This window comes from Primulina huaijiensis, chromosome 10 (assembly GCF_012295235.1).
Source record: "Primulina huaijiensis isolate GDHJ02 chromosome 10, ASM1229523v2, whole genome shotgun sequence".
NCBI classification, from domain to species: domain Eukaryota; kingdom Viridiplantae; phylum Streptophyta; class Magnoliopsida; order Lamiales; family Gesneriaceae; genus Primulina; species Primulina huaijiensis.
This window is the reverse complement of record NC_133315.1, coordinates 15,282,736-15,309,210: the sequence shown is the minus strand read 5'-3', so window position 1 is coordinate 15,309,210 and position 26,475 is coordinate 15,282,736. Positions and strand designations below refer to the sequence as shown.

At 40.0% G+C, this 26,475-nt stretch overlaps 2 protein-coding genes across 3 annotated transcripts; both read right to left on the bottom strand.

Annotated features, from left to right (window-relative positions):
• Nucleotides 1–582: 582 nt before the first annotated feature.
• LOC140986468 (uncharacterized) lies at nt 583–2,616 on the bottom strand. 2 transcript variants are annotated; one of them, XM_073454727.1, is made up of 5 exons: nt 2,340–2,616; nt 1,518–2,183; nt 1,363–1,418; nt 1,202–1,273; nt 583–1,068 (listed from the first exon to the last, which is right to left on the bottom strand). In XM_073454727.1, exons 1-5 carry the CDS (start codon nt 2,406–2,408, stop codon nt 1,023–1,025), a joined length of 909 nt encoding a protein of 302 aa, XP_073310828.1. In that variant the 5' UTR covers nt 2,409–2,616; the 3' UTR covers nt 583–1,022. The 2 variants fall into 2 exon arrangements, with proteins under 2 accessions (XP_073310828.1, XP_073310829.1); XM_073454728.1 differs by having other exon boundaries at nt 1,524–2,183; nt 2,340–2,614.
• Nucleotides 2,617–12,307: 9,691 nt separating this feature from the next.
• Nucleotides 12,308–13,599, bottom strand: LOC140985928 (uncharacterized). Its single transcript, XM_073453872.1, has 3 exons — nt 13,494–13,599; nt 12,844–13,381; nt 12,308–12,749 (listed from the first exon to the last, which is right to left on the bottom strand). Exons 1-3 carry the CDS (start codon nt 13,597–13,599, stop codon nt 12,308–12,310), a joined length of 1,086 nt encoding a protein of 361 aa, XP_073309973.1.
• Nucleotides 13,600–26,475: the final 12,876 nt, after the last annotated feature.

Genomic DNA, 26,475 nt, shown 5'->3' with positions numbered 1-26,475 from the left:
TTCAAGAAATTAAATCATGGTTTTTTACAATGATAGATAAACTGTGAAATAACATTTGTTAAAAAATTATATGTCCACATTGATTTACAAATTTACAAAATTATGTGTCTACATTGATTTACAAATTTCCGAGTTACATTAGATAACATATCATACATATAATTGAACTCTTCGGGGAGGCATAGTGGCCGATCCAAATGTCTCTAAATATAAATTTGGATCTCAATATATATTTAGTTGTGGGGAATGTTCGTTTGATTGGAAAAGTCGATTAAAAAAAACTTAATAATTATATTATTTGTTACAAAAATTGTTTTAAAAAAGCGCTATAATTTATGGCTTCTGGACATTTTCTACATTTATTTAAAAATAATAATAATAATTTTCAACATTTATCCAAACTTAGTAAGTGTTTTTTTAAGCTACAAGTTTATATCCAAACTCGCCCGAGATTCGAAGTTTAGCAAGCTTTTAATGGTTACTAGTTGAATACATGATAGAATGCCAACTAATAAGCAATACACGTGAATTGTATGCAGTACCCCTATCTCACAGCATTTTAAAATAAATGCTTAAAATGGATTACAACAATCGACTCATACGACAATTTAAGTTAATCATTTTTATAGAACGAACATGGATACGAGGCCTGGACCCGAGGCATGAGAAACGACCATGGACACAACAAATAGCCACATTTCAACGACGGAATGCACAAGATGAACAGAGTTGTTTACATCATATCTAAAGATGATACCTTCCATATATATCATGTACGTACTAATTGTAATTCATTTGCTCGCAAGATAAAGACACTCCTGGCATTGGATTATTGATTTTGAATGCCATCGTTAATCATGGCTTGCAAAAGCTTTGCTGGGATAGACAAGATTGGGACAGTACTCTTGCTTGAAAAGATTCTAGCATCCTAGAACAGATCACAGGGACATGATGAAGGCCAGCAGGTGGTTGAGTCTGACGCTTCTGAGTTTGCTAGCTCTTTCTTCTGTTCTTGGATTGAATCATTTGGATGAAGTTTGTGACCGATGATTTCTTGATGACTTGGGGCTAATCAAAGACAAGAACCTCTGTAAGCAACTCAGGCTGAACAACTTAAGACAATTATACTAGATCCAACAACTATTGGCATATTTGAAAACCAGGCAACAGATCATCATATCTCAACACATGTAACGCTTACACTGAAGAGAAAATGAGCCATTTACGGTGAGTTGTTTTGGATCTAGGAGCTGAACTGGTTGGCGTTTTCTTTCTGTGCAATATAGACATGGTAAAACAAACACTTCAGATCACTTTTTCAATATGCAATGTCAATTTATGGAGAAGAGTTCTATCGCGCACCTTCTGTTCTTTGGAGGGGTAGAAGCAGGATTTTTTGAGACCCCGTCAATGGTTCCCTGCAATTAAAAACAAAAAATATTAATGTCTCGGGATGCTTGTAATCTACAATCAAAAGAGAGAAATTGAGCTGTAATCTTCGAGAAAATGAGAATCACCACTACCGGAGTCTTTAGAGGAGCTTCGCCTTCTTGTGCTGTTGCCAAAGAACCAGGAGCAATTCCGATCATTCCCGTTTTTACGGTAGCAGAATGAGGCTCATTGTCGGGTTCTTTGGTAGGAAATAAACCATACAAATTGCACAAGTACTTGGAGAAGAACTTCTTCTTGCGTTGATTTTTCTTTTTCGGAGTCTCCAGAGAGTACTTAGTCCATATGATTTCAGCCTGTTTCTGATCCTTAGCATCTTCTGCCACAGAAAGTAAACTAGTGGCCTTTCCATTCTCCACACCATCATTTATTTCATGATCTGGGATTTTGACCATGTTCATTTTCTCATCAACAACCAAAAGGGGCTCCAATTTCAAGCTAATTCTTTGTGAACCATTAATTTTATTAGCGCTATCTTGGCCTTCCACCACTGTTCCAGTAGATTCGTTTGCAGCACTCTCTTGCTCAGCTGCCGCCTTCTGAGCTGCTTTTCTTTTGTAATGAGCCTCAAAGAAAGCTTTCTTCTGCGCCACCGATCCCGGTTTCGAGTAACTCTCGGCCTCCTCCACGTACTTCTTGTGCGAGAAGGTTGACCATTTCTCCCAAGACAAGGGCTCGTTCATAAACCTCCCAAATGACACCGAATCACCAAGAACTTCCATGTGGCCGTTCCCCTGTAAAACACCGTCAGCTCTCATTCCACACAAAACCAACCACAGATTCCAATTCTTTAACAAGAATCAAGCAGCAATTTTAAAGCCAAAGTCAAATCAACGACTCAAAAATTCTTTTATACACAAAAGAAGGATGCTTGAAGGTTCTAGTAGTACCTGTTTGGACTCGTTGTGTATGGCAGAATCATAAGAGCATCCACGCATAACACAGGCTGTATCCCCCATTCTATTATTGCCAGTTCTGCAAAGAGACAACCTCAGCAAAGTTCGAGAAAAACAAGAACAGAAACAAGATTCAATAAAAGAAAACCCGTCGTGGTTTGGTTTATATTTTTTCCCTTTTTTGTGGCAAGAGTTTAAGCTTTGCAACTTTAATTTAAAATTCAAACGAAAAGTCCTAAGTTGGGACAAGAAAGTAGGCCACACGTAGAGAAGAGTAGAAGCGTAATTTGCCCATTTATTCTATTTTTTTTAGCAATTTTGTAGGNTTTAACCTCATCCATTTTTCCATACATTTGAAAAGATCATTTTTTAAAAAAACATGATTGATTAAAGTTATTTTATAAATTTTCTTGTGACATGTCAACTAATTATTTTACTGTAAAGTATTTGAAATTATCTTCATTGCATCACATTTTTTTCCTAAAATGATAATCACAGGCTATTTTTTGTTAGTATTTGGGATTATGGAGAGATGAAATGAAATTATTGTCCTTTAAAAAAAAGAGTAAATCTCTTGTGAGACGGTCTCACGAATATTTATCTGTGAGACGGGTCAACCCTACCGATATTCACAATAAAAAGTAATATTTTTATCATAAAAAGTAATATTTTTTCATGGATAACCCAAATAAGAAATCCGTATCACAAAATACTACTTATGAGACCGTCTCACACAAGTTTTTGTTTTCTTTAAAAGAAACAAAACAAAATTAATAAAAGTGTGCCGCAATGTATGGTGAAGATAGCCCACCGAAAAGAGCCATAATCATAATGAGAGAGGTGGGGAAACTGGGAAATAAGAATGTTCGGTTGGAGTAGGAAGATGTGATGACCTTAATTAACCACCTTTATGGCTGCTACACATTTATTCAATTTATCTTTAGTATCACTATTCATTATAATTATAAAAGTTACATTAATAATTACCTTTTGTACCATGGAATATCAAGATTATTAATTATAGATTCGAAAATACATCTACCATAGTAATTATTCTAACTAATGGAAAACTATAAAATAATTACACATTAAAATAGCTAAAATAATACTACTCCAAAAATATTTCTAACTGTTTATAAACTGTGAGAACCCGCATTTCCAGCAGTAGCTAGCAAATAGCATTTAATAGAAGCTAGCAGAAGCTAACAATTCCAGCAGCAACTGATATTTCAGAAGCTGAAATTTTTCCAGCAGATAGAATCCAGCAGCAGAATAGTTCAGTAGCGCGAGATTCCAACAGACAGCTACTGATTCTGCTTATGACTTGTAACTGAAGCATTTATCATGGAATAAAGGCTGTAATGACTCATAATGTCAGATTATGGCCATTAATTGGGAGGCTAACAGTTAGAATTTCACCTATAAATAACACCCTAAAATCTCTGAATTGGAGTTATCACATGAAATTCGAGTTAAGAGAGTGCCTTTGTTCATGCAGAAAAATCCAGTAGCGAGAGCAAGCAACTTGCAGACTTCAATCGAAACTTCTAGCAAATTACGGTAAGTAGGCTTATGTATAAATATCTTGAAATCAGTTTGATGACTTTTGTTTTGAAGCGAAGTATATATATTTTTTATTTCTGATATCTGATTTTTGAAACACTGAAACTTCTGAACATTACTGAATTCTGATTTCTGATTACTGGTATCACCCCTTAGAGGAGAACATATAGAGGACTGATATCAGTTTAGCCATGAAATTCACAAACGTGTTCAATGCTTACTTGCTAAATTTCTGATTTCTGTTCTGAATACTGATTTCTGAATACTGATTCATGTTCTGAAAATAAAAGTTCTGTATATTATTTGTATTACTGTTTCTGTTCAAAATGATTTCGAAAACTGGGAGTTATTCACGCCCCCTCTTACTGAGTGACGATCATATCACTCACCCACCAAACACATCTCAGATAAGAACGAGGAAGAACTGTTAGAAGAAGAAGAACAGAACCAGTTCTAGGGCTGGTGAAGAAGACTGAGATTTTTCAGTTCAAATTTATGTGTGTTTTCTGCTGCATCTGTTAAGGCATTGTTATGTTTGATTTTACATTTCCGCTGTAAAAATTTAGTTATTTGAGTTTGTATCAGACATCGAATTATTCAGTATTTATGAATAAAAGACTGGTTTCTGAATTTTGTACTTTTGAGGCTTGTTGTTTTCGAATGTAAATTGGAGAGCAACGCCGGTATCGACCAACCTCGTCTCTGGGGCGTGACATAAACAATATAATTAAAAAATAGCAGGTCTCTTCATGTTCATATTTACAATAATTAGTTATATTTTTGGTATAAAAATAATATTTTTTTCATGGATGACCCAAATAGAAGATATATCTCACAAAATTGACACGTGAGACTGTTTCATGAAAGTTTTTGTTATAGAAAAATCATGTCATAATATCGATATAAATTCTCGATCATATATATCACATATCTTATACTCTATTATGTATAAAGAAATAAAAAATGTGAAGATTAGAGACAAAAGTTATGATATAACCAGTTGTAAATTAAAAACACTTTTCATAGATTAATATCTCCCTTTCCCCTTAGGGTTGACATGTGAGGCGTCTTTCTATCGAGGGATTTATTTTTCTTCGATTTTCAACCAGAGAGGTTTTTATCAATGGATTCCGGGAAAATTGCAAGACCTTGAAGCTCTCTTTACGCGATAGAGACGAGCCGGTTATTATTCTAACTGACTTGGCTTATTTAGGAGTACAAATTCTGGATTCATGTCGTGGTTAAAGTGCTCTCATCCAAAGCGGTGAATCGTGAGACGTTTAAGACCCAAATGCAGGTATAATTGTGATGCGTTTAAGACCCAAATGCATGTATACTTCCTTTCCACGTGCACTTGCCCTCGATATGCATGTATTACCTAGACTCTAGTAATGACACTAAAACAACCAAAAAACGCATGATTACGCTCGACAACTAAGATAATTCATAACAAATAATAGGATAATTTGAGTGAAAAAGTTGCACTCATCAATATCGATCATTGACATTCTATGCTTGATGGTCCCCAGGACTTTTTTTAAGCATTTAATGGTTTTTAAAGCTCCGATTGGTCTCCAAATTAAAGGCCCTTGGATATGATACTCAATGAAATGCCTATATGGATTCAATGTCATATTATACTACAAGGTTGCTCGAATTAGAGTTATGTTAGATGTTACTAAGCCTCTAAGACAAGGGTATGAGTTCAATTAGAGAACTCTCAAGATGAAAAAGTGGAAGGGATTGGCACGTGGTAATCCAAATATTTCTTGGGAGAATCTGGAATCTTCTTCTACTATAAATCGAGGTAAAAGTCCTATAAAAGTTCAGGATGCCCCTAATGTTATTGTTAAAAGACCACGACCTAGCATTGCTTCTGGCTAAGAAGAGACTGTTATTCTGGCAGAGAATGCCTCGATCCCCATGAGTTGCTTGATTTGGAATGCACAGAGGCTTGGAAACCAATATTCACTCCGTGAATTAGGACTTCTTATTGCCGAAAGAAACTTTTCGTTATTTTTATCTATTAAACCGATCTACTAGTTTCTCAGTGTCGTTGGTGGAAGAGTGGATTTCAAATTGCTAGTCTTTATTTTGTTGATTGTAACCATTGTGGTAGGAGCCTTACATTTATTTATATAGAACCATATGAAGTTCAGATTCAATCGTGTTCATCTGGTCACATTGATTGTTTTGTCAAGAATGGATAGAATCAATGGCGTTTTATCGGCTTCTATGGTAACACAATTGCATCCTTACGTAATCATTCTTGGCAACTTCTTCGATGGCTAGCCGGTATTCATGAACTCAAATACGAGTTGCTCTACCAACTGCGCTATATTCTTTAGTGCTTGTGATACATATTTATAGTGTATATGAAAGGGTTGTTGATCATAAACATACAAGAAATTAATATATTGTGTGTATCAGAAGTTAGTGTTGTACTCTGATGTTGTCAACACGAGAACACAACATGCAGTAGACATTAATTATTTAACACACAAGTATAACTTGAATAAATAGGGGCCGGATTTAAATTAAACTTGTGCAATGTCTCATGGCAAAATCAATAAAAAAAAATATGTATACCATTTACACCAAAGCAATACTAGTGAGCATAACAAAACCAAATTTCTTGACACTCCAAGGAATTAAAATGTTTCAAAATAAACCAAACTCAAAACTAGATGTATAAATTGAAGTTGCTTAAAAACAATATAAGAACACTCTTCGATCAATACTCTGCGTAGTATTGTTCTGCACAGCAATTTTGTGAATCAAGCACACAAAGTCTTCACACAAAAATCTCTAATACTGAACTTGTGCAAGTTCGTAAAAACTCCAGCAGCTACGTAAAAGTCCTCTCCAAAAGTCGTCACGTTCTTCTCTCAATATTTCATATATATAGATCTTCATATCTTGACCTAATTATCTTTCTATAAATCAAATCCTACAAACATGAAAACAAGAGTTTATTAGGAATGAAACTCTATTCAAATATAAGATACTATATCTTAGGGATAAATACCAAAAACAAATCATTTAGGATAAATGCAAAGATTAAATTTTCTATGAATAACAAATTAGTCTAGAAATACAAAATCTTAAAATTATATAAAAGGACAAAATTAATTCGGATTACAATATTCCTTTCAGTATATAATTATTGTCAGGATCAATATTCTATGATCCAACATCATAAATTTTTGAACAAATCAAACACTTATTGAGATAGGGAAAACTCTCCCTTGGTTGGTTGGCGGGGATTTTAACGAGATTTTATATGATTATGAAAAGTTTTGGAGTGATACCCCTGGAAGAGCCCGGGTCATGGATGACCCGAGACATTAAATAGGTCACCCGAATTATGGTAAGTTTGCAGCAGGGGTTTGTGAGTAGCCAGGCAGGTGAATGCCCGAGACTTCATCACCCCGGGCTACTAGAAGCTTGAGCTTTCAGACAAGCTCTCGGGTGAATGTCTTCTGCCCGGGATACCTCAAAAGTAGCACCTCATTCGAGTGAACAAATATGAGATGCCTTGTGTTTGCTAATCATTACTGTCAGAATTACAGGGGTTTGGCGTGTAAAAAAAGTTGTCAGAAAATAGGATATGTGCAACCATCTTTCCTTAAGTAGTAAGTTGGCACTGACAACGAGGTAATCATGGATTCCTTTCCAATAAATAGCATGTTTGACTTACATTCCAGAGATTGGCATATGCATATATTCACTCTCGTATATTTTCTACAATATTACTACAATATTCTCTCAAAACACTTCACTGACTTGAGCGTCGGAGTGGTCACGTTGAAGAATCTTCCGGCGCCCATTAACATTCTTTCTTTTTTGAGAGTGTAGGTCCAGGTATTTGGGCAATCATCTACATCTAATTAACTCGACCTAGTGTAATCGTCCACTAAGCTCTCACCCGATTAACTCGGTCATCATCATTGACGCCGTCTGTGGGAAATCTCGATTTAAGACGTTGATTATGGTTTCCATAAGAAAAATCACAAGGAGGGACAATGCCTCTGACTCGGAGGTCCCTCAGGATGGTCAGCCTCAACCGACCATTGGATTAAACCAAGAGCAACTTACTCAAATCATAGCTGCAGCCGTCCAGAAAGCTGTGGTGGAAAATTTACCTCCTGGTGACAACCAGGTACAACACCAAGAGGGGACGGAAGAGAAGTCTTCCCCTCCAGAAAAAAAACGAAGAGGCAGAAAGTTTGCCAGAGTGTTATAGGGCCCCAACTATGGCCGAGGAGCTAGAAGATTTGAGGAAAAATGTTAAAATGCTGGAAGGACAAGCTGGATCTTCATGTGTTCCCCGAGCCCAGCCGAAAGGATGTCATTTCTCTTCCCACATTATTAATAAGAATTTTCCTGCCCATTTCAAGTCGGCAAGCATCAGGTAATATTGTAAGGTTCAGGAATTTAATTCACATAACCTGAATGCATGCAATATAAGATTTTTATTTTTAATTATGTGTTTAATTATTTTTATGCATTTTATGCATAATTCATGCATGATAGGATTTATTTCATGAAATTTTCATAAGTTCATGCATTAAGGTTTCTAGGTGCATTTCACGCTCGAACGAGGAACGGAGACCGGAGAATTTTCAGGAAAATTATTTTAATTACATGATTAATTTTTATTAATTATTATAAGGTGTTTTTAAGTGTATTTTTAAAAAAGAGTTTTTATTGAGTATTTTTACTCGCAAGATTTTATTTTTAACGGTACGTAAATTTTATCGAATCGGGGGACTTTTTGAGGGTTCGGCTAATATTTTCAAAAACTTTCCAACACGAAATACTTTTTGGGAGTGCGCGAGGATTTAATGGGCCTAATTTTAAGCTTTTTGGGCTTAAAAATCTTTTAAAACTTTTAAAATGCAATTGTGGCCCATTAACTAATTATTATCTATATAATTAAGCACCTAAAAAACTAATTAAGCTAAAACTAATTCTCAACCAGCCGACACCCACCCCTTAGCTCCCTTTCTTCTCGATTTTCTCACCAACAGCCTCAAGAAGATCTCAGCCATAGCATCTTCTTCAAGGAAAACAATCTCCGGTGCTCATCTCTTCATTCTTCTCGCTCTTTCACATCATAAGGCACTCATTGTATTCTTCTTTACGCATCATACACATATTATTTACTAATGAAGTTGTTCTTGTATTCAAACTTTCGATCTACCCTTGTTCATGAAAGATTTTCAAGTTACATGTATTTTCTGTTGGCTTTAAACCCAGAGAACGTACGTCCAAATGAAAGAAGAAAAAAACAATATTCACTGTTGAACTTTGAGAGACCCAACAAGGAGTTCTATTCATGATAATGAAATCTACCTACTTACAGTGCATTTATACTAAAACAACGAAACAGAAACCATAAAAATCAGGAAACCAATATACGAGAATCTCGCACATTGAAACAGAAAGATAACACGAAAGAAAATTGTAGCGGGTTGTTTCCACCTTTCACTCGATCGGGATTTGGACTTATGCAGCTTGATCTTTATCTAGATTATCTGCTCACATTACTCCCCCTAATCCTGACTTGGCTCCAAATCACGAACTCCAAGTAGCCGACGCATGGTAGCTAACTTCACTCCAGACAACGCTTTTGTCAATGAATCAGCCAGCTGTTCTCCAGTGTTGACAAACTCCACCACAATCTGTCCCTTCTCAACACATTCTCTGATAAAATGAAACCTTGTATCTATGTGCTTACTACGACCATGAAATACTGGATTCTTCATAAGGGCTATGGCAGACTTGTTATCAACAAATAAAGTTATCGGCTTTGGCTCTATATCGGTTAACTCACCAACAAGACTCCTTAACCACAGAGCTTGGCAGGCCGCATCTGTTGCTGCCATGAACTCAGCTTCACAATATGAAAGTGCCACCGTTTTCTGCTTCTGTGAGTTCCAGGACACCAAATTTTCATTAAAGTAGAAATCCATTCCACTTGTGCTTTTTCTCCCATCGCGATCACCAGCTAAGTCACTGTCCGAATATCCGAATATACCAAATTCCTAGGGTCCCTTCACATAAGCAAGTCCAAAATGGATTGTGCCTCTCAAATACCTGAGGATCTGCTTAACCACCTTGTGATGCATTATTGTAGGCCTGTCCATGTATCTGCTTGCCATTCCTACTGCGTATGAGATGTCTGGTCGTGTGTGTAATAAGTATCTGAGACAACCAATGATACGTCTAAACTCTGTGGCATCAACTGGAGTCCCTTCCAAGTCTTTGTGTAGCTGCGTCTTGGGCTCCATCGGATACTTTGAGGCATTGCAATCTGCCATTTTGAACTGAGACAAGATTTTCTTAGCATAGGCTGATTGTTTAAGTAATGTTCGACCCTTTTGTTGTTCCACCTCAAAGCCTAAGTAATAGCAGAGAAGACTCAAGTCACTCATTTCAAATTCTGTCATCATTTGCTGCTTGAACCTTTTGATTTATTCGACGCTTCTTCCTGTTACAATTAGGTCATCAACATATACTCCAACAATCACTCTTGCTTCTCCTTTACTTCTTATGTATACTGCTTGTTCTTGAGTACATTTCCTGAAGCCTAGCTCTTTTAGGCTCCTATCCAATCGAATGTTCCAAGCTCGTGGAGCTTGGCGTAATCCATTGAGGGCCTTTGACAACCTATACACCTTATGCTTCTGGTTTTGTACTTCAAACCCTTCTGGTTGGGTGACATATACTTCTTCTTCTAATTCACCATTAAGGAACGCAGACTTCACATCTAGATGGTGTACCTCCCAACTTTGATTTGCAGCAAGTGCAAGAATGACTCGAATAGTGTCAAGTCTAGCTACAGGTGCAAATACCTCTTCGAAATCAATGCCATGCTTTTGTACGTAGCCTTTAGCCACCAATCTTGCTTTGTGCTTAACGACCTGCCCATCTGAATTTTTCTTTAGTTTGAACACCCACTTTAGGCCGATGGGTTTGTGGCCTGATGGGAGCTCAGTTAGGGTCCAGGTGTTGTTTTTTTCAATGCATTTTAACTCCTCCTTCATTGCTTCGTACCAGCCGGTTTCGATTACAGCTTCTTGGTAACATGTTGGTTCTTCAGACACCACCATCACCTCATTCTCTTCTTCATCGATAGCAACTACTTCCTCAGTATTGGCATAAATCTCATCAATTGACCTAAAACGGATAGGTCTGTCTTGGGACTCAGGGGTGATGGTCACCAGGGGCGATGTAGCCTCATGAGTATTTGACGGAAGTGTAGGTGAACATAACATTTCTTCCGCTGGTGGTGTGACATCTTCAGCGTCTGCATCATCAATCGATTCATCAGAATAGAATACATCCAACATGATGAGCTCTGACGACGGCCCTTCATTACTAACTCCTGCATTCCATGACCATTTGAGATTTTCTTGAAAGATGACATCTCTACTTACTTGCAGCTTGCTATGGCTTGGTTCAAATAGGCGGTGAGCTTTGCAACCTTCCTCTACACCCAAATATACCACGGGCGAGCTTCTGTCGTCAAGTTTCTTGAGATGCGAAACTGTGTTTTTCGCATATGCCACACAGCCGAACACTCTCAGGTGTGCGAGGTGAGGCTTTCTTCCCATCCACGCTTCAAATGGTGTGCGCTCTCCCAGTGCCTTAGTTGGGAGACGATTCAGCAGATAGACATCTCCTCAGAATTTCGCAGGTACATGCATGCTTTTGAGTAGAGATCTTGCCATGGCCATCACTGTGCGGTTACGGCGTTCCACAACACCATTCTGTTGCGGTGTGTAGGGAGCTGTGAGGTGCCTGTCAATCCCTTCGTCTTCACAGAAGCGGGTGAACTCAGTGGATAGGAACTCGCCACCGCGATCCGTCCGGAGTGTTTTGATCTTGTATTCAGTCTTGTTCTCTGTCAGAGACTTGAACTTCTTGAATTTCATGAAAGCATCCTTCTTTGCTGCCAATACATACACCCACATCCACCTAGTGAAATCATCAACAATTAAAAGAAAATACTTATTACCACTGAGTGTACATGGTGAGATTGGCCCACAAATATCAGCATGGAGGAGTTCCAGTGGCTTCTCTGCTCTGTATTTTGTCTGGTACGGGAACTTCAACCTTGGATGTTTGGCTATCACACACCCCTCACATAACTTGTTTGGCTGGGTTAGCAATGGCACACCAACTGCCATTTTCTTCTCCCCCAAGAGCTTCAAGTCATGGAAGTTGACATGGCCGAGTCTCGCATGCCATAACCATGCTGGGTCATCTAGGCTTGTTAGGAGACAAATCTGCTTGAATGTCTTTAACTGTATCTTGTACAAGCAGTTTTGTGTTCGCTTCACCAACATCAAGAGCTTCCCACTCCTGTCAAACACCTTCATGGTATCTCCTCACATGTGTACCTCGTTCCCGTCTTCTGTCATTTTTCCAAGACTTATAATATTACTACAAAGTTTGGGAATGTAGTATACCTCTTGGAGAACTTTCTGATCGCCGTTCTTGCAATCAAACACAACCGTCCCCTTTCCCATGATCTGGATAGTTGATCCATCGCCGAACTTCACCCTCCCGGTGACAGCTTCATCCAATTCTTGGAACTTATCGCGATGCCCAGTCATGTGATTGCTTGCACCATTGTCAAGGTACCAGATGTCTTCATTTTCTCCATTCTTGTCACCACGGTACATCTCTGGTAATAACCTCTCTTCGCTGAGTAGTATAGCATCCTGCTTTTCACGCCTAGTGTGCGTTACCTCCTGGGACACGGCCATCAACAGTGCTGGTTCTTCATCGGTGGCGCGAGTGAGATGAGCTTCATCGTCACGACGCTTGCTGCGGCATTCAGACGCATAATGTCCCATTTTCTCACAATTGAAACACTTTATGTGACTCTTGTCACGAGTACCACTGTTGGTGCTGCTATTACCTCCTGTATTGTCCTCGTCCACGCCATTTGCCACGATCAGGGCCGCTAGACCCCCGCCCCTTTCCTCCTAACGAGGTGTCACTATTACTCCCCTTCTGTCGTGCTTGCCATTCGGCATGAGTGAATAAAAGTTGACCCTCAGTACTGTTGGTGTTGCCACGTAATCGCATTGTTCGTTCCTCATATGCCTTTAATCGCCCTATAGCTTCTTCGAATGGCATGGTCTCGAGGTCGTAGAACTGTTCGATCCCGGCGACGATGGGAAAGAATTTCTCAGGAACGGAGTCGAGCAGCTTCTTGACCAGAGAGGAGTCTTCAAGTGTATCACCAAGAGTGGAAAACTTGCTGTTTATTGCACTGAGTTTTCCTGCGAATTCATCAATTGTCTCGGTCTCCTTCATCCGAAGAGCATCAAATTCGCTCTTTAGTGTCTGTACACGCGCCTTCTTGACTCGATCACCACTCAGGTACTTCGTCTTGAGGCTATCCCAAGTATCCTTTGCTGTCTTCTTCTTTGCAATCTGGAGAAGGATGTCTTCTGGAACGCACTGCAAGATGTATGCCCGCGCTGCCTTATCCTTTTTTCCATACACTCATGCTCCTTCAGTCGGCTCCACCGCCTCCCAAATTCCTTGGGCATCAATAATCGCCTCTGTCTTTATCGCCCATGTTGCATAATTGTGGGGGGGTCAGCATTGGATAATGAAACGACACTCCGCCGTTCTCTTTCGCTGTATTCTGGTGGATAATCGACATTTAAGTGAAGTTGTGAATACTTGGACGTTCAACACGCCGAGCTCTGATACAAAAATGTTGGCTTTAAACCCAGAGAACGTACGTCCAAATGAAAGAAGAAAAAAACAATATTCACTGTTGAACTTTGAGAGACCCAACAAGGAGTTCTATTCATGATAATGAAATCTACCTACTTACAGTGCATTTATACTAAAACAACGAAACAGAAACCATAAAAATCAGGAAACCAATATACGAGAATCTCGCACATTGAAACAGAAAGATAACACGAAAGAAAATTGTAGCGGGTTGTTTCCACCTTTCACTCGATCGGGATTTGGACTTATGCAGCTTGATCTTTATCTGGATTATCTGCTCAAATTTTCCTTGCATTCTCGTTTGTGCTCACATTTTTTTCTCAATTTGTGTGTAAGGGGGTTGATGTATGGAATCATCAGAAGCTGTTGATGTCGAGAGGGATGAGGATTAATACCTGGAGTCGAAGCTTGATAGATCTAAGTGTGATTTATTGAGGGTTGTTCGGTGTTGGTGCGTGTTGAGGGGGTAGAAATGGGTTCGATCGAGGTTAGGGAGGACTCGGCTGTGCATGGGCTCGAACCCAGCCATGTCTCAGTCCTTGTAAAGTCTGGTATGATGTTAACAGTGAGCCATAGGTACTTGGTCAAGGGAAAAATCTCGGTCCTTGGAGACATAGCTTGATCGAGAGATGGTGCGAGAGGAGTGATCAGTTCCTACGTTTAGTTTGTACAGTAGCCTTTTTGCTTGGTTTTGGCTTAGTTTAGAAGGGACATTAAGGTCCTAATGGTGAGTCTTAAAGGCTGGACAGGTGGTGGTATAAGGGGGGACCGAAGTCTGTAAGAGTAGGAGCCATGGGTAGTTTGATGATTGCACAAAAAGGGGGGTGGCCGAGATTTTTACTGAGGAAAGTAGGTAGTGGCCGAAAGATTATGGATTTAAGGACATAATTTAAGTAGTAAATGTTTTAGAATGAGTGGTTTAAGTTATGGTTCAAGTTGGGAAAATTTTGGTTAAGTTTCGAGTCGATTCGGGTTAAAACCGGGACCCATGTCCAAGTTTCAAAATGAATCGGCTAAGTTATGAATTGGACTCGAGTTTACATCTAGGAAGGCTTTTAAAAATTTTTTAGGACATTTTAAGGAGTTTGTTAAGTTTCGGGTCAATTTTAGAGGTCAAGAGGTGAAACGATAATTTTTGGGTTTCCAGGAGCAAAATGGGGATTTTGCACTCGGGGTGAGATTTTGATCCTGACAGCACCCTGAGCACAAATTTACGATATTTTAAATGTTTATGCATCATGTTTATGATTTTTACGCAATTATAATAAATATGTTGCAAGTTTGGTCTAAAGGAAAAGTTACGTATATACATGTTTTATTAAGTGGTGAATATGATGTTATTTTTGAAGGATGGAAATTGGTTGTGACTGATGATGTATATGTATACGATGACATGAGATATGATGAGTTGAGGCCAAGGCTCAGTGGATAGATAATGTTGTCGCTGATGTCCCCACCGTCCGGTACCGTGGTTATACGTAGATGGATCCATCGATAGAGCTGATATGATAAAGCTGATACGAAAGTCATAACTAACGAACTGAATTCAATTAAATAGAAAATGTTTACGTATATGATTATATGAGATGACATGCTTTGACACGACATGATTTTACACGAGACGTTTATGTTCAGGTTTTTAAGCTCATGAAAGTTATGTTGAGTATGATATTTTTCACTGCTGTGTGCCTGTATATGTACTCGTTATTCCTGGTACAGGTGTATTGAGTCTTTAGACTCACTAGGCATGTGTGATGCAGGTGAGCTTAATGATGAGGAGACTGGAGGTGCCGAACTATGAGTATGCAGACCTGGTGAAGTGACACGACCCGAGGACCACATGTTTTTCCGCATTATGATTTACGAGTTTTGAGAGGAGTTAAACATTTTCATACGTTGATGATTTTAAGATTTTTACTCATTTATGGTTACGTACGATTTTGGACGAGTTTGGTTAATTTAAACTGCACTATTTTTACTGTCAAATATTTAAGGTCATTTTTACATGTTATATTTTTCTGAAGAGCGCATGCATGCGAAACGTTTAAATGTTATTTTGAAAATGCGAGCTTTTATTTAAAAAAAAAAATATTTCCGCACTTTTATAATAGTAGACGTTACAAGTATGATGGTAGTTCTGATCTAGAAGAACACTTGACTCGATTTGAGAATATGGCCATGGTACATTGTCATGGTGATGAGATCAAATGTAAAACGTTTTTGACTACGTTGGTGGACTCTGCCCAACGATGGTTTGATAGATTGGAGCCCCGGAGCATACGAAGTTTTGAGGAGTTCAAGAGGGTATTTTTACAACATTTCAGTAGCAGTAAGAGGTACAAGAAGACTAATCTCAGCCTATTTTAAATCAATCAGGGCCAAGATGAATCATTGCGGATTTATATTCGCAAATTTAACAAGGCGACACTAGAGGTACCATCATGTGCCCCCGAGACAAAAACTACTACCTTCACGCAGAGATTGCAAGAAGATGATTTCTTCCGATCATTAGTAAAAATACTACCCCGGGACTTTGAAGATTTGTTGTCCAGGGCAGAAAAATATATCAACATGGAGGAGGCGCAAAAACAGAAGAGGGAGGCAGCGAGAAGAGAGAGAGGCGAGAGGTCAGGGATACCAAAGGAGCAGATCTCTAGAGGAAGTTCTCTGGGGAGTTTTTCTCAATACACCCCCATGAAGCATTCAAAGAGTCACGATGTTCATCTTTGTGACGAGAAGGAGGCTGATTTTTTAACATATCTGCCTCCCTTTGTTCAAGGAATTGATAAGAAATTTTGTTCATTTCATAACGAGTGTCATCATGACACAAGCGAATGCAGGATATTAAAGAGGGAATATCCTCGGACAAATCCTGAAGAAACCAAACCGGCATTTAAGTAAGTTAGGAGACCCCCCTGGGTACCCCGGAGCTCGGACAGAGATATTACCTCTTGGAGTCTAAGAGATATTTGGGAGTAGACATCTCCAAAAGAGAATAGGAGCCAACTATCAGCTTTGGGCCCCGAGATTTACAAGGCATTTGCTGGCCACATAATGATGCTCTGATCATATTTGCCAAGATTGTCAATTATGATATCAGGAGGGTGTTCGTTGATTCAGGTAGCTCTGTTAAGTTTTTATTTCAGGAAGCTCTGGATCAGATGGATCTAAAGAATCATAGTTTGGAACCCGTGGAGACAGCACTCCTTGGATTTGCTGGACATAGTGTCCACCCCCGAGGAGAAATCATGCTCCCCATAACTCTGGGATCTGGGGAGCTAAGGAAGTCGATAATGACCATTTTCACTATGGTCAATGCACCATCATCTTACAATGTTATACTAAGGAGGCTATCTATGAACGTCTTCAATGCAGTAGCTCCCACCTATCATCAGAAGATCAAGTTCCCAGTGAAAGAAAAGATTGGAGAGGTGCGGGGTGATCAGCCCTCTTCTCGAAAATGTTATGCAGAGACAATCCGAGTAAAGAAGAAGAGGACCAGGAGGAATGGTGGTAACCAGGTGTTGCGAGGGGAAGTTAGTGTGGTGGAAGAAGTGCAGGCCATCGCAGAAGAAGAGCAGGAAGAAGTAATTTTGATTCCTGAACTTCCAGGGAAAACCACAAAAATTGCCCAGGATCTGGATCTTTCCACCCGAGCACAATTGTTAGAATGCTTACAAAGGAATGTGGATGTTTTTTCGTAGCCCCCAGTAGAGCTTGGGGGCATTCTAGACTATGTGGCCGAGCACAAATTGAATAGCCTTCCAAATGCTCGGCCAGTGGTGCAAAAGAAGAGGCACTTTGGACCACAAAAACATAAAATAATTGCAGACCAAGTGGAGGAGCTTTTGAAAGCTGGCCAGATTCGGGAAGTTCAATTCCCAACTCGGCTCTCTAATGTGGTGCTGGTCCAAAAGGCTACGGGTAAGTGGAGAATGTGTGCTGATTCAAGATATCTAAACAAAGCGTGTCGATTGTTACCCTCTGCCGAGGATTGATCAACTACTAGATTGTACTTCTGGCTATGAATTGTTGAGGTTCATGGATGCCTACCAGGGGTATCATCAAATCCCCCTGACTAAAGACGAAAATCCCCCTGGCTAATGATGAGCAAGAAAATGTTAGCTTTATAACTTCTGGCGGTACTTTTTGTTACACTGTTATGCCGTTTGGTTTAAAGAATGCATGAGCCACATATCAACGCTTGATAGATAAGATCTTTCGAGGACAAGTGGGGAGGAACGTTGAAGTTTATATGGATGATATTCTGATTAAATCAGAAAAGACATCATTTCTTATTACTGTTCTCGAGGAAACTTTCTCAACTTTGAGGAAGTATGGGGTAAATTTGAATTCATCCAAGTGCAATTTTGGGGTCCGGAGTGGAAAATTCTTGAGTTTTATGGTAACAAAAAGAGGGATAGAAGTCAATCCTGAGAAAGTCAGAGCCATCGCCGAGATGACATCTCCTCGGTCAGTAAAAGAAGTGAAAAAATTGACTGGGAGAATTGATGTCCTGTCTCGTTTCATTTCTCGATCAGAACACCAAAGCTAACCATTTTCCAAATTCTAAGAAAAGCCCAAAGGTTTGGGTGGGATGACAAGGCTGAGCAAGCCTTCCAGGAATTAAAGAAACATCTAGACGAACTGACCGTTTTGGTGAAGCCGGGGTTGGGAGAAAAATTGTTGATTTATCTATCATCCACTGATTGTGCTGTCAGTTCAGTCCTTATTCAAGAAGTGGGAGCAGATCAGAGGTCGGTCTATTATGTGAGTCATGATTTGAGAAGACCGGAGCTGAGATACACGGAATTGGAAAAAATAGCTCTAGCAGTGATAATAACGGCAAGAAAGTTGAGGCCTCATTTTTTGTCACATCCCATCGTAGTCCTCACCAACAGTTCATTGGAAAAAATTATGACTAACCCGGATATCTCGAGAAGACTGGTCTAGTGGACAATCGAGCTAGGAGAATATGACATCACATATCAGTCGAGAACAGCTATAAAAGCCCAAGCTCTGTCTGATTTTCTTACAGAAATGGTACAACATGACAAGAAGAAGTATGGAGAGTGTTTGTGGACGGGGCGGCGAGTAAAGAAGGCAGTGGAGCAGGAATTGTTCTCATTTCTCCTACTGAGGAAAAAATTAAAGTGGCAATAAAGCTATATTTCCGGGCATCAAACAATGAAGCTGAGTATGAATTTGTGGTGTTGGGAATGAAGACTGCCCACGAGGCTGGAGCCACCCGCATCATTATTTATTCAGATTCTCAGCTGGTCATCCAACATGTTAAAGGCTCATATGAAGTTCGAGAAGGGAGAATGAAAGAATATTTGAAGGTTATACAGGGGTTATCTGAGTATTTTACTGATTGGAGTGTAGAGCAGATCTCTAGAGAGGAGAATGCTAAAGCTGATGTCTTAGCCAAAATGGCTTCCTCTCTGATAAGTGAAGGCGAAGGCGGTGTTATTCAAAGTGCCCGGTTAGTTTCATCCATAGAAACCAACCCGATCATTGTTCCTGAAGATTCTTGGAAGACCCTTCTGCTCAATTTTATCCTTGTGAGTAAATTGCCTGAAGATCCTCAACTAGCTCAATGAATTAAAAGGTAAGGGCCTCGTTTTAGTATTATCAATGGAGAATTGTATCAGTGATATTTCCATGGTCCTCTGTTGAAGTGTCTATCCGGGGAAGAAGCTGATTATGTTCTAAAAGAAATTCATGAGGGCAGTTGTGGGGACCACCTGGGTTCCATAGCCCTCACCAGGAAAGCCTTACTAGCTGGATTTTGGTGGCCCATTATGAGCATTGATGCCCGAGAAATTGTCTGAATTTTTGAAGGATGCCAGAGACATGGTAATTTCAACCATAACCCGGCTTCACTCATGAAGCCTATTCGCGTGTCTTGTCCCTTTGATCAATGGGGACTAGATATTGTGGGTCCTTTCCCAATGTCCCAAGCACAAAAAAAGTTCTTGTTGGTGGCAGTAGATTATTTCTCCAAATGGGTAGAGACCGAGCCATTGGCCAAAATTACTGAAGCTGAGGTATTAAGATTTTTATGGAAAAATATTGTTCGCAGGTTTGGGTTTCCCAGAAAGATGATATCATACAATGGCCGACAATTTCAAGGAGGAAAGATTGCATCATGGTGCAAAGAAATGAAAATTGTTCAATCTTTCACATCAGTGGCCTACCCCCAGGCCAACAGACAGACAAAAGTTACTAATCGCGTGATTGTTCAAGCTTTGAATGTCAGTTTGTAAGGAGTTGGAAAGGACTGGGTAGAAGAGTTACCCAATGTTCTGTGGGCTTACCGAACCACTCCACGAAATTCTACCAGGAAAACTCCTTTTAGTCTTATCTATTGATCTGAAGCCGTATTGCTAGCAGAGATCGGACAAACATCAGCCCGAATTCAAACTTACCCAAAAGAGAATGACATGGTCTGGGCTCAAGAGTTGGATGTGGTAGAAGAAAAGAGGGAGAGGGATGCCATCAGAATGGAATCTTATAGGGAAAGAGTTGTCAGAGCCTATAATCAGCGAGTACAGCCCAGGGAGTTTCAAGTAGGAGATTTGGTTTTGAAGAAAGCCAACCCAGCTGGAGAAGTAAGTAAATTGGAAGCCAAGTAGGAGGGACCTTACAAAGTGATTAAAAGGCTCAGTACAAGAGCATTGTATTTAGAAGATAGCCAGGGTAGATCTTTGAAAAGACCCCGGAATGCTTTTCACTTGAAAAATATTATGCTTAAAGTGTACTTATTGTTCGAAGTGATAATGAAATTATTTTCTTCTCAAAAAGTACGAAACGATATATCTAAGCTTGGAAGGCATGAGGCCCCGGCTATTTTATAAATGCCAGGGATCCGTACCTTGGTCCGGGGCCCCGTACCCCGATCATTCACTAAGCCCAGGGTCCCGTACTTTGGCTCGGGGTCCCGTACCCCGATCATTTACAAAGTCCAGGGACTCGTACCCTGGCTCGAGGCTCCGTACAACGATCATTCTTAAGTCTAGGGACCCGTAGCGTTGCTCGGGGCTCCACACCCTGATCATTTACAAATTACAAAGACACGTACCCTAGCTTGGGGCTCTATACCCCAACCATTTACTAAAATCAAGGACTCATATATCAGCTCGAAGGCAGGAGTCTCCTGTCACTTATTAAAAATACCAGTTATTTTTCAACACTTAGAAAATTCAGAGATTTAAAATTCAAAGGCATTTTATAGAATGAGATGAATCTAATTATTTCTAAGTTAAGGATATCTTGCAAGCATTATCAGTTTATCTATGAAAGACAAGACAGTTAAAAAGATGAGGATTTTATTAATAAAAAGCCCGAAGGCCAAGATTATAATGAAAAAGAAGACAAATTTACGATCTTACTCTAAATCTATTGGACTTGAGCCTAGCTGCTCTTCTTTTGTCTTCCTTCTCCTCAGAATCCTTCGGAAGAAACGCTATGACCCATTCAAAACTTGGAAAATCTTCCTTATCCTCCGGGAGAAGCCCGGGTTCTTCAAACTGCTCTTGACATTTATCTAAGCCAGTTCGGAAGAAGGAATAGGCTCGATCCTCAACGACCGTCTTAAACTCAGGAGACTGAAGAAAGGAAGCCCGCCATTTTTCTTGGGAGTATCTGTAGGCAGCCAGAGCGTCCTCAGCAGCCACAGCCCAGGACATTTGTCTCTCTAAATCCTTGGACAAAGAATTATTCCTTGACTCCGAGGCAGAGAAATGCCCCTGTAGAGTTTCCTCCCGGGCAAGGCCTGCATCAGTAGCATCTCGGGCCTTCTCCAGATCTGTCTTAGCCAGTGTCAATTGCTGGTGGGCCATGTCCAAGGCAGCTTGGAGGCCGACAACTGTTTCTTCGTGAGCTAATCGAACCCGGGACAGCTCTCCTTGGAGTTGCTCATGAAGCTCTTGAGTGGCCCGGGCTCGACCGCCTTCTTTGGTAGCCACCATTACTACCTCTTCAAAGGCTGATACTGCATTTGAACACCTTGTTTAGAAGGAGTTAGATAAAAAAAAATAGAGTAAAGTTATAGAAAAGATCCGGTTAGATCCCTCGAAGAGTTTGGGGATGGGGCAGGAGTTCTTCAAGTGTGCCTCCTCAGCAGGAATAAGCATCTGCTTAAGGAGTTTGAACCCCATGGAGGAAGCCCCCTCCAAGAAGATGTTGCCTCGAGCTCCCTGCGAGCCAGGCTGAAGAGGCTCAGTGAGGGGTTGAATTGGAGGAGAAGAAGGAGATTGCGTTCTCTAGGAGGTGCCCTGGTTTCCTCCTTTGTTGCCCTCAATAAGGATCAGCTACGGGCCGGACACTATTTTTCTTTTTTTCTGATTGAGAGTAGCATGAACCTCTAAGTCTTCTTGGGAGTCAGCCCGAGTCACCTCCCTCTCTTGTTGATTTTCAACCCGGATGGAGTGGTCCAGCCTGGCCGCCGAAGAAGATTGGGCACCGACCTTAGTGGGCTGGGCCATTTTTTTCTTCTCAGCAGCCGCTTTCTGGGCTGACAGCTTCTTCTCCTTTGCCGCCTTCTCGGCTACCCACTTCTTTGCGAAAGCCTCTTGCATTTTTGAGTTGCCTGTTAGAACAGAGGAAAGAACAAAGTGAAGCTATCAAAACCAAGTATACATTAAAAGATAAAAAAAAAAAGTAAAGGAAAAAGGTCGGAGTGGGAAGTTACCAGGTTGAGCGCACGAGCCAGCTACTTCATCAACTATCCGGTCTATAGGATCTTCAGCACGTCACTCAACCCATAAGAAATCAAATTTTCCTCAGAGATGAGGAAGGAGGAAGAAAATTTTTGACTCTCTACCAGTTCCTGACTTCGAATGTAGGGTTCCTCAAATTTATACGATCGGGGAAGAGGGGGTTGTGGAGGAAGAGTGGGAAGGAAACTAGTAAGACAGGGAAGAGGAGCTGGGAGGTGAATATAAAAAAATGGTCCTTTCCATCCCTTCTGAGAAGAAGGGATATCATCAAAAAATTGAGCTTTCAACCAGGCAGATAATGAGAAGGCATTATCTCTCATCCGGCAAACAAAAAAGTAATGGAGAATGAGGGGGTCGATGAAAAGATTGTGCATTTTAAAGATGATATAGGCCGAGTCTATAATCCGAAAAGAATTGGGGTGGAATTGGTTTACAGGTACACCGAAGAACTTGGTCACCTCAATGTAGAAAGCAGGGATGGGGAATCAAATGTCATTCCTAACCTGGTCACTGAAGAAAGTAGTGAAACCAGGCGGAGGGTGATCGGCCCTATAAGAGGGGTCGAGAATCAGAATTGGGAAAGAAGATGGGATAGCCGAGAGTCCAAAGTTCCTCGTCTGCCCCTGATTGCAAAGTGCTGCTCATTGAAGCAAACCAAGGAGCTCCCGGAGTCTCAGACTGAGAAGGGCTGAAAGATCGAGCTTTACCCTTACCCTTGCCCTTTTTCGGAGCTTTGGACGAGCCAGCAGAGGAAGGTTTAAATATTAGGTTTTGGGTTTTGAAGAAAAATGTTTTGGGGGAGGAGAAGGAGGTGGATCAGAGTGCATCGCGGTGGACTCGTAACTGGACTAGCCTCGCGCATTCGCTCAGAGGTAGAAGAAGTGGAATTTGACATGTTTGAAGAAAAAATGGAAGAATAAACTTACGAGATGGATTGATTAAAGAACATTTTTGACTGGAAAATCGTCGGAACGGAGGAGCACAACACACCGGATAGGTGAGTAAAGATTTGGAGAGAATGAGAAATTGTAAAAGCAACAAATGAATGGGGTTCATCGTTTTATATAAACGAAGGGGAATGATTTCAACCGTTGATCTAAAGATAAATCTGACGATCAGGAGGTGCATTGGAAATTGTGCGGGTAGATGAAAGGACAGGTTTGAAAATCGAGGCGTCTCAGACTGTTCGCAAGCTCAGAATTTGAAGCGTTTTGGGCTGTTCAAATTCTAGGGAATACGTCATCATGACATCACCACTACCACCCGAAAATATGAAACGACACAAATATTTTAAGCCCAGGAGACATGAGGCCCCGACATCTTATCTCGAGCCCGTGAGACATGGGGCCCCGACACCTTATTTCATGTCCAAGAGGCATGAAACTCCGATGCTTTTATGAGCCATAATTGACTATCTTTTTGTTGAAGTCCGAGCATGACTAATCGGGACAGCGAATAAGACACTGTCAGAATTACAGGAGTTTGGCATGTCAGAAAAGTTGTCAGAAAATAGGATATGGGCAACCATCTTTCCTTAAGAAGTAAGTGGGCACTGACAACGAGATAATCATGGATTTCTTTCCTATAAGTAGCATGTTTGATTTACATTCAAGAGATTGGCATATGCATATATTCACTCTCGTATATTGCCTACAATATTTACTACAATATTCTCTCAAAACACTTCACTGACTTGAGCGTCGGAGAATCTTCCGGCGCCCATTAACGTTCTTTCTCTTTTGAGAGTGCAGGTCCAGGTATTCATGCAATCATCTCCATCTCATTAACCCGACCCGGTGTAATCGTCCACTAAGCTCCCACCCTATTAACCCGGTCATCATCATGGAGGGTTATCGAGAATTGTTTCTCAAATGACGGATTTCTCTGGTGTTCTTGAAGATTGTGTCTTGAAGATTTACCTTTTTAAGGGAGATTCGTTTACATGGTGTAATAGACGTAGAGGAGATTATCTCATTTAGCAAGGTTGGATAAATATTTGCAATATTGAATGGAATCTGCTGTTCCTTTCCATGAAGATTGAGAACTCGGAATATTTTGGTTCTGATCACAGACCAGTCTCTTTGATCTTCAAATCAGATCATATTTTATCAAAACTTCCAGTCAATTGTTGGTAAAGATATTACTACATGCGTTCAAAATTTGTTTAAACGTGATACCAGATATTAATATCAAAGTGGTTAGATACATTATGAGAGAAGGGGGATGGGAAGAGCAAGCGGTGCGACAATCCTACCCCTCCTTGTGAAACCGAGGTCATTCTGGATATTCCTTTGAGTCGTCAGAGCAGCGAAGATACAAGGTATTGGCATGAAAGTAAATATGGCAAGTATTCTGTTGAAGAAAGCCAACTCCTGGAGATGAACAACATAAATCCTCCATCGTTTCAGTCGACTCATCCCTGTCAATCTTGGTGAAAATTAACTTGGAATCTCAAGCTTCCACCAAATGTACGCGTATCCTTGTGGCACGCTTCTTGGAATTTCATTCATTCTTCGATGAATTTATTGTCACATCATGTTCCAACAAATGACATTTGTGCATTCTCTAAGGTCAATTATGCTACTACTAGTCTTGCTCTATTCTTTGTCCGGTTTATAGAAATGTTTGGATAAATAATACGTCTTTTTGGATATAGGTGACAAAGCTTCGTGATGAATCATTTATTGTCAATGCTTTAGTTTTGTCGAAGTCTATTAAGATTGAGGATTTTGAATTGTTTGTTATCATGTGCTGGGCTGTATGGACTGAAACATGCACGAGAGTTCACGATTCTTTGGCACACAAAACTGAATTTAACATTGCATGGGCTTATGCATTGCTGGATAGTTTTCGACAATCTAACATGGCATGTATAGTCAGAATTGATCTGCAGATGCCCACGGAACAAGTTTGAAAGCCACTGTTACTGAATCATTTAAGGTTGGCTGTTGGTGCGGGGTTTTCCGTGCACCGGAACAGTTTCAGTGTTGGGGCTATGATCAGAGACTCTCAAGGTATAGTTCAGGGTGCTTCGGTGTGCATCAGTAGATACCTAGGCTCGGTGAAACGAGCGAAGTTAAATGATATTATACATTGTATGAATTTTTGATCGCGGCTTGGTTTTACATGTATCTATATTTTCTCAAACTATATTCAAACAATTAATGTCATCTATGAACCTACTGAAGATCTTGGACCAAATGGTGTTTTAGCGCTATAAATCCAAGCTCTTATGGAATCGAATACCTTCATTTCTCGCAACACATGAGAAGGACGACGAATAGAGTGGCTCATCTTCTAGCTCGAAGCTATTGTGTATCTTCGAATGTAGAATAAGAAAAGCTCAATGGAGACATTCCTACTCGGCTTGGTAGAATTGTACTCAAGACCTTACAAATTAATGCTATGGATGGTTCTCTTAAATAAATTGTTAAATATAGAGCTCATTTCTGTACACAGAATAGGTTTATCAATGTTACCCACGGTGGATTCCCTATCAAGTTTTGCTAGTAATCATATTGCTCAATGCAATTGTTAAATTATTTTTTGTCCTTTGTTAATTTTGATATTTATCATATTATCTCAGTTCTACAATTCATGAATAACGATAATTACCATGTTCCATAATAAATTACAAAACTACTCATAATCCCAACACATTACAAAAGTTGACGAAACGAAAAAACATTTTAAAAAGCTTTATAAACACACAACGCGTGCATTGTAACGCTACTATTATATTATATAGATATATTGATTGAATTTAACTCATAATATCAAAACTACATAAACACCCAACATATTCCACAAGACTAATCAGTTTAGCAGCAAGAAATGTAGGTTCCTTCGGGTGCTATGGATATGGATGGTTACACATGTTCAATTCCCAAATGACAAAATAAGGTTTCTTTAGTTAACACGGTGGATCCTGGCTTTGTTCAAGTTCAACACATGCGCGTTGCAAAATTAAACAGACTCATAAACAAACATCAATTCGATTTACTAGGCCTAATGCCAAATATCCGTTTGCCTTCATACTGATTCCAAAATGAATTTGATTCATTTGTAGGAAGCAG

Coding starts and splice junctions, on each gene's coding strand:
- LOC140986468 (XM_073454727.1), bottom strand. CDS start 2,408: ATGGGGGATACAGCCTGTGTTATGCGTGGATGCTCTTATGATTCTGCC. Junction 1,419..1,517: donor CTCTAAAGACTCCGGTAGTG/GTGATTCTCATT, acceptor TTTTAATTGCAG/GGAACCATTGACGGGGTCTC. Junction 1,274..1,362: donor ACCCCTCCAAAGAACAGAAG/GTGCGCGATAGA, acceptor TATATTGCACAG/AAAGAAAACGCCAACCAGTT.
- LOC140985928 (XM_073453872.1), bottom strand. CDS start 13,599: ATGTCGATTATCCACCAGAATACAGCGAAAGAGAACGGCGGAGTGTCG. Junction 13,382..13,493: donor CATGGGCGATAAAGACAGAG/GCGATTATTGAT, acceptor AGTGCGTTCCAG/AAGACATCCTTCTCCAGATT. Junction 12,750..12,843: donor GGACGAGGACAATACAGGAG/GTAATAGCAGCA, acceptor TGAATGCCGCAG/CAAGCGTCGTGACGATGAAG.